Source organism: Lethenteron reissneri, chromosome 19, assembly GCF_015708825.2.
Source record: "Lethenteron reissneri isolate LAM-NWPU_2019-01 chromosome 19, ASM1570882v1, whole genome shotgun sequence".
Lineage (NCBI taxonomy): Eukaryota > Metazoa > Chordata > Hyperoartia > Petromyzontiformes > Petromyzontidae > Lethenteron > Lethenteron reissneri.
In genome coordinates this window covers 12,738,154-12,746,570 of record NC_083797.1, presented here as the reverse complement: position 1 = coordinate 12,746,570, position 8,417 = coordinate 12,738,154, and the positions used below count along the sequence as shown (strand labels likewise).

General features: G+C 50.6%; 1 protein-coding gene across 7 annotated transcripts in view; it reads right to left on the bottom strand.

Annotated features, from left to right (window-relative positions):
* Positions 1-245: 245 nt before the first annotated feature.
* The window catches only part of ZNF451 (zinc finger protein 451), a 30,174-nt gene continuing 22,002 nt past the window's right edge, over positions 246-8,417 (bottom strand). For 6 of the 7 annotated variants that reach the window (XM_061554379.1, XM_061554374.1, XM_061554377.1 and 3 more), the window contains exons 11-16: positions 6,155-7,132; positions 4,768-4,917; positions 3,657-3,787; positions 1,624-1,810; positions 1,008-1,082; positions 246-664 (exon numbers count right to left, since the gene is read on the bottom strand). In XM_061554379.1, coding sequence (XP_061410363.1) covers positions 576-664; positions 1,008-1,082; positions 1,624-1,810; positions 3,657-3,787; positions 4,768-4,917; positions 6,155-7,132 — 1,610 coding nt within the window. In that variant the 3' untranslated portion in view covers positions 246-575. The remainder of the gene's footprint in view (positions 665-1,007; positions 1,083-1,623; positions 1,811-3,656; positions 3,788-4,767; positions 4,918-6,154; positions 7,133-8,417) is intronic. The other variant, XM_061554380.1, reaches the window with a different exon arrangement.

Here is an 8,417-nt window from a genome sequence, read left to right as displayed (position 1 = left end):
ATTCCTGCGGAGGGAGCTGGTAGGAACTTTGGCTTGCTCGGTCAATGGCCAGGGTCAACGGCGGCGTGGTGTATTCCACAAATATGCCCGACTGTGAGGACGGGCACAAGCCGGCGTGAGTAGGTTACACGTTGAGTTTTATAAGGGCACCACGGGGTGACCAGCCCCATGCCACCCAGCCCCATCCCTCCCACCCAGCCCACCCTCACCAACCAGCCCCTCCCCACCCAGCCCCTCCCTGCACGACGGACGGACACAATAATCCCCTGTGGGCTGGTGTAACCAGGAGGTTCCTACCAGTATAAACAAAAGCAATCATCTCATTTCGCCAAGCAGTTACACCATTAAAAAATTTCTGTTTTTTTATTTTGCAGTCTTTATTTTGTTTGGTTTGCCTAAATGGAGCACACTGGCATAATCAGAATGAAGATTTGTCACTTTCCATGTGGATGATACAATAGTCATAGCTCAAAGCAGAGCGCTGTCTGTTGATCAAAAATCAATGCTCATTAAAAAATTAAGGAAGGTCAAATGAAGGTTCTGAGGTGAACTGAGGGACAGGTCACGCAGAGAGGTTAGGATGCAAGAGGGGACTGCGTGGACCCCATGTCTTTCAGACTGCGCGCCAACGCCTCCCTCAGCTCAGCTTCCTCTTCGGCGTCTACTGCACTCACACGACACGTATACACACAGCAGTCACACACGTGGACACACAACACACTGTCCTTTAGCCCACGAGCCCAGACCAGATATTTCACTTATCGGTACCACAAGGCAGCATAGCTTTTTAGTGGCTCCAATTTCTTTATGTGGCCAATAACAGTGAATTGTGAGAACCCTTTGAAATGTTCGGGTGTGCAGATAATTAACGTCTCAATATACTGTACAACAGCGGAGGGGCTCTCACATCAAAGGGGACCTCGAAGAGGTTTAATTACCCATTGAGGGGACTACAGGGCAGGGAAAGGAGACGATGGTTTGGAAAGAAGTGTGCATTAAAACATTACACAGTGAAGACAGTCCTGGGCAGAGGAGCGGACCAGGGTCTTTAGCCTGGACGTATGAATAGAGGTCTTCATCAGCTGCAAAGGATAGTTTGTGTCATAAACCCTTAGAAGGTTGTTACACTTCCTCTTTTGAGCAGTCCTTTCAGTTTACAGAAAAGGACGGTTTGTACATAAGGTTACTGGCACACAACACGCACCGGCATACAGACACACACGCACATGCCTACACACACAAACCTGCATACATGCCGTTACAGACAAAGATCCCCCATATAGGCATTTACAGACTGTTAGGGCAAGTGCTGTTAGCGAGCACCTATTAAGCAAGGCAGGAACGGTTCACGAAGGGGTGGGTTGCCAGCACCACACCTGACCGCCTTTGTCTCCCCAGTGCCAATGGTTACACAACAGCTGAGGCCGAGTCGATCTAGGGGAGGCCCACGACCACTTCAAAAAATCATCACTTACAATGACCATGAGCGGGAATCAAACTGGGGGTCGCCGCTTTTGTAGCGCATCACACAAACTGCTGCGCCACCGCTCCCCACAGCCAGACACATATGCGCACCCAAGCAACCGCACGCAAAGATTCCGCACACACACACGGTAGCCGTACCATTGTCAGAGTCTGAGATGCTGTTGATGAGGGCGCAGAGCAGCTTGGCGTCAGTGTTGTGGGGGTCGAGGATGTGTGACGGGCGTCCCGTGCGAGCAAACTGCTCCTTGACCTCCATGAAGCCCTTGTCCCCCGACAGCACGGACAGGGGGATGTGCTTGGGCAGCTGCGCGTCCATGCGCCCGGCCTACGCGCGAGCAGTACGAGGCAAACGCAGACCATCAAAACACAGGTTCCGGCGCCGAAACGGTTGTGTAGCTAATTCATCGTCGTCGCCGCCGCCGTCGTCTGCGACGTTGTCCCTACTCTCGTCGTCTCTGTGATCGTCACCGACGATGTTGTTTATCAAAATCCTTGTTGTCGTCGTCGCCAATGTTGCCTTCAGCACCTTCTTCATCATTAACGTCATTGTAATGACTGTTGTTGTCAATGCCATCGTCTGGGTGTACACCCACCACCGGAGTGGAAGAAAGGCAGGCGCATCTTACAGATGACTAGTCGATGGTCAGAGGGCAGATCAGCTCCACGGTAGGTCCTGGTGTCAAGGACATTGGCTCGCATCCGCTGGTCCGTCACTATGTAGTCCAGCAGATGTTCTTACTTGGACCCGGCATGCATCCATGATGTTGTGTGGATGCGCCAATGCCGGAACAGAGTGTTGGTAATAACAAGCCCATGGGCTGCACAAAAATCTAGCAGCCGCCTACTGTTGTTATTGAGCTGATCTGGCCCATGCCTTCCAATCACTCCAGACCAGGTGCCAGCATCATGACCAACTCGGGCATTGAAGTCACCCAACAAGATGACTATCCCAAGGGGCCACTTTAGCCAGCACCTGTGACAGGTCATAGAAAGCATCTGACTCATCGGCCTTGCCTGCATCCCTCCATGGATGTTCGTCTTTGGTGGGGGCATAAGTAAACACGACCACCACTCCTCGCCTGTGGTTGATGGGAAGGCAAGCCCAAAGTAGCCTGGGGCTTACAGCCTCCCACACTTCACCGCCACGCTCCCACGCCCCCTTCATTATATTGTTCAGAAGAAGAGCCACACCCTGTTGTTTGGCAGTCTCCTGCCCCGAGTAGAGGACTGTCCACCCCTCATGGTGGCAGGAGCCAGATCCGGTCCACTGGACCTCCTGAATGCCAGAGATCCAGGCGGTACCAATCCAGCTCCCGACAGGAGTGGCAGCCTCTCCTCCGCAGTGAACGTTCGAACATTCCACGTGGCCATCCGAAGTGGCTTTTCATTGTTCCTGGAGGAGCCCCGAGAGATTCAATCTCCTGGCTCCGCCAAATGGGGTTTGGCCAGCAGACGTCATAGACGCCTGTCTGCCCGGGGCCTCCGGCACAAGCTTATTAGTTAGATATTTCAGTCGTGGTTTAGTGGTAATTTATTGAAGGTGGAGGGGTTACTAGCCCCTCGCACCCATCCAGAGCCCCCATTTAGCCGCTACGGTGGTCACAGACGCCCTGAGGGGAAAGGCCAATCTGAATTGGCCCTCCCCTCACGGCACTGCCCACGACAGCGTTGCCCGTCCAGCACCATGAGGTTAGGGGGTTATTTTGCACAGACACCAAAAATATATACATATATACACCAACACACAACAATTTATAAGTGACTGAATGACAGACCAGACTATGCATCAGTGTTAATGACTGAATGACGCACTAGGCTAACGGTGTACGTTTGTAGGGGTGGGGGGGGGGGGTGTAGCGTTTAGCGCGCTGCGATATGAAACCAGCCATCCGAGTTCGATTCCCGCTCACGGCCATCACCAGTGACAATTATTTGAACCAGTCTTGGGCATCCCCTAGGTCAATACAGTCTCAAATGAGTACTTGGTGCGATGTGGAAAAAACTTTGCCACTCGGGAGACAAAGGCGGCCGGGCGTGGTGCTGGCCACCCACTCCCTCGTGTGCCGTTCTGGCCTTCATAGATGCTCACTAACAGCACTTACCCCAAGAGTCTGTTAAGTCTACACGAAGGGAGGGGGGGATCTTAGTCTTTAAAATCTTTTGAAACTCACGTGCAGGCAGATGGCGAAGTCGGCGGCGTCCTTGCGCCCACTGCACTGCGGGTGTAGGAAAAAGCAGCCCTGCTGCTGCAGCTGACGGTATGCGGCACAATCCCTGGGTGGCTGCCACTTGTTGCTTCCGCCTTGGTTTGGCAACGCCACCCGGGGGACGAACGCAAGCACAGCGTGAAGGGGTGCAGCCACGCGACTGTCCGTTCACACCGCTGCTGGTGGAAGGGCTTCCACACACGGACTTCCACGCTAGCCAGACATCTTGGAAGCGTTTCATATACCCACACTTTACCCCACCAGACGCGACCTGCCGATCGGTTAACTGTGCTGCACCCAATTTTTGGTGCTGTGTGGCAGAGGCCGAGGGATTTAAGCAACCTCTGTATGTATGTTGAACTTTTTCCGCACCATACGTAGACAACTGTGCTAATCGGAGGTGCGGGGGAAAGGACAAAAAACTAAACACAAAAATCAGTTCTAAAGAAATTAGTTTTTAAACTAGATGATTTAAAAATACATATCTGCAGTGGCTTCCTAATATCAGAAGAGTGTTCCAGAAGCCGCAGTAGCGCATTTAATAAGCGCGCGATGGGGTGACTGTCTTTGTTCAATGGCCAGCAAAAAAGGTGCTGCTGCGAGGATGACCGGAGTCAGATTGATGGTTTATACTTCATCGTTGAAACTGTCACGCAAGGAGATCAAACATGCAGCATGTGGATCACAAGAGTAACTGAAGGTACTTCATACTGAACAGTGAGCCAGAGCCTGGAATTGATGGCAAAAGCCAGCAGGGTTGCCTTCACATCCAACCTGCCATCGAGAAGTAGAATCCAAAAAGTTTATTTAGACCAGTACTAGAATGCCAGATTCACAATGGAGTGTTTATTTAATTGAAACAGCGATGATAAGAGGTTACACAGGAGTTAAAAACACATTCGGCAAAGCGCCAATCAACATTGTCCATCGCTAGCTTACGATGAAATTGGTTGTCATTTTATTTCCTCATGGGTAGAGAGGGGGGGTAAGGATGACAACCATGGCTCAAGGCCACTAATCTTACTCACCCATTTGCTTACTCCTAATCTTACTCACCCCTTTGCTTACTCCTCACCTTTGAAGCCCCATATGAAGATGCCAGTCTGCAGCTGCGCAGGGAGTTTTTGAAAGAAGTTGGGCCAGTTGTCCAGGTCAATGAGGAGAACGTGTGACATGGTGCTCAGGTAGTCGGCGTCCGGGAGCTCCTGATTGCTTGAGTCGGGGCCTGGTTGTTCAAAAATCCACCCCCCCACCCACGCAGATATGTAAAACACAAAGCACACTCCACACACACCAAGCACGTACATCATTGTGTCTTGCTCGAGCGATCAAATCACATTTGCAAGAGGCCTGAAGGTGGCGACATGTTAACAACCTCGCCTAGTATACAGGAGGTCCTGCGTTCTATCCTAAATATAACGCCTGTATATTTGGAGTTTGCATGTATTCCCCGTGGTCACGTGGATTTTTCTCTGGGTTCTCTGGGTTTTCCCTCCACGTTTAGAATTGACATAACATGTTTAGAGTATCTGGCTGCTTTACATGTCCACACGATAAGCCACTTCCATAGAGCTATCATTTGTGGCCAGGTCACTTCTAAAAGAGTTACATAGCTCAGTGGGACTTACCTGGTAAAATAAAAGTTTAGTTTTTAGTTTAGTAAAAAAAAAACGAATTGCCAGACTAATAGGGTGGAGCCCTCGTTCCCAGATCTGAAAGGTCTGGCGCGTGTGTTAGTGTACAGACCAAAATAAGAGAGTACTTGTGGTGTGTTTTTTTATAGTACTGCAGTCGTTTCGACGGTACACGGCTCCCCCCCCTCACTCCCCCTACCATACATCACCCACCGCCGCCCTCCCCTCTCACTCCCTCCCCGTCACCCTCTACCGCTAATGTATTTACGCAAATAATCTTCACACACAATGCAACTACATAAAAGTGCAATAGCATGCTCGAGCGCGTTCCGTCATGCATTACATTATGTAAAATATTCCAAACGTAGTGTGTTAAATATTCTGAATAAATATACATATTAGTTTTTTTTTTTTTTTAGCGGACCTGGTCTAGCTAAGTGCAAAATCTGGCTCACTGTGGATTTTACTGTACTTTAACATCTAATTTGCATTATAATAATTCCTAAATAATAGACTCTTTGGCAAACATGCACTCCTGGTGGAAGGCCTCCCTTCATGGTGTGGATCACGGCAGTTCTATGACCGTGAGCTGGTTGGTGAAGTGAATGAAGGGTTGCGACGGGACAGGTTTACATTTCAATTTCCACTGGTCTCTCAGCAGTAGCGAAGAACAGAGCTCACCAGGATTCATTGTGTGACAAGCTAATAACCACCACGCCACCTCCCAAATCATCAGTATGTATACACTATGTCTTTGGTTACTCTCAGTTCAGAGTAACGGAGAATCTCAAAGAACAAAAGCAATTAAAGCAAAATGCCAGCACTCACTGCTTTCCGGAGATGGAGACGCTGTGAACTCAAATGGCATGGGCTTGGGCTCCAAGTCCAACTGAACTTTCATGTAGGCCGCTAAGAAGGGGTAACCACCTCCACCACTACTCCCAACCCCATTGTTACTGCTGCTCCCACCGCCGCTGACCCTGTTCCCGCAGCGCTGGCACGTGCTTTTGCCTGGCAACAGCTGCGTTCGACACTCTGGACACAAAACCAGGTAGTGCGGGCCCTTTTTGGATAGATTAGACTGCATGTGACTTTTCAGGTGGTCATGAATAGCCTCCAGTAGATAGCTTGCCTTCTTGCAAAAGCAGCACTTGTAAATTGGCCCGCGATTGTCAGCAACCTTGTGCTTCTTCCTGGGCGGTTTCAGAGTCTTCTGCTGCTCATCACTGTCCCTGGGCCTCACGGCCACGGTGTTATCCTTCTGCGGGGAAGCCCCGCTCGTGCCGGCCGCCTCCGAGCCCTGCGCGCCACCAGCCGCTGCACCGAGCGCCGGCTCTGTCGCGGGATATTCTGGCGCCGCCGTCGCTTCCGTCGCCGGAGTCTCGTCGTCGTCACCGCCGCGGCGCTCGAAGTAGAAGGAGTGGCCTGGGTGGTAGTTCAGCAGGTGGCCCGCAATGCCGTTGCGTCCACTGGGCACCTCAATGCGGCACGAGCAGCACCAGCGCTCGTAGTCGGATAAGTGCGCACCGCCGTGCGTGCGGCTCATGTGCAGCCTCACAATGCTTTCGGCTAGGAAGACCGTACGGCACACGAGGCAGCGGAAGTGCACGCTGTTGGTTGCCACGAGGTGCTCGAAGGCCTCGTCCTCCGTGGCCAGGACGCTGCCGCACTCGCACACCCACTGCGGGGCCTCCGTCGCCCTGCCGCCGCCTGCAGCCTTGCTGCTGCTGCCACCGATGATGTTTCCGACACCGCTGCCATTGTCGTCGTTGTTGTTGCTGCTGCAAGCGGGATGTGGAAATGCACCTGTCGATTGCGCAATATACACACACGCACACACACCAAGCGACGGTAACGCAGCATTTAAAAGGTAATATTTAGAAAAAACTGTTCTAAATAAAATACTCAGTCAAGATCAGTAAAAATGTATTTGTGTTTAACCCATGAAGACTCCAAATGAGCTTCGGGACTATTTCGGGATGGTTCTGCTCAGGAAACCTAGCCAATACCTTTGAGTAGTTTTTTTGTAACTGGGAGATCAGAACAGGTGCACAGTAAATCGAAGGACGGCGTCATTATTCACTGCCACCCACTGGCACGGTCAGTGCAGGGGTGAATATCTCGTACGGTAACTCCTCGCTTCGCACGTTTTCGCTATAACACGGTTCTTTTATTGGGAAGACTTTCTGAACAACGCGCCTGTTAGAACTCGGTTCCTGAGCGGTGAACAACAAACTACTTTCTGAAGCTGCGCAACCGAGTGGTACGATACAGTACGCGGAACGATACAGTACGCTGTGTACCCTCATCTCAGTTCTTTGTCCCGCCATGGCACGACTCCAGGCTGGTTTGAGTGCAAATGTTGCTTTTACTTAACACACCTTTCAGGAACGCATCTACCGTGTTAGACGAGGAAATACTTTGTACACAGCTATCTGTATGTGGTACCTCACAAATTATAACGTCCTGAGAACAATTGTTTGAGGCCGTGTTATAAATTATGATTAATCATTACAAATTGGTATCTGCTTCAATGTCGTCTGTTGAGAGGAGACCTGCATAGCTGCTGATTTAAACACCATTACAAATCGTCGTCATGACCTCACCAGGTCAGTTTGATGGATACGAAATGAAATGACCAATCGTACCGGCTAAATTGCTCGACTAAAGGGAATGTCACCACAGCCCTTATCACAACTCTACGGCCATCACCCAGGACTGGCTACAAAACCTGAAAGCACGGCCTAGCCCTCGTATGCTTGGCGGGTGGTGAGATGTTAACTACCTCGCCTGGTATGCAGGCAGGAGGTCGTGGGTTCTATCCTGACCCTTATACCTGTATATTCGGAGTCTCCATGCTCTCCCTGTGCTAATGTGGATTTTTCTCCGGGTCCACCGGTTTTTCTCTCCACATTTAGAATCAACAACACGCGATTAGAGTAGTCGGCTGCTATATATTTCCACACGATAAGCCACTTCGTTGAGCTATCATTTGTGATAGTCAGGTCACTTCTGAAAAAAAGACCTACGCAGCTCAGTGGGCCTTACCAGGTAAAATAAAAAAAATAGTTTCTAGTTTTTTTGTTTAGTT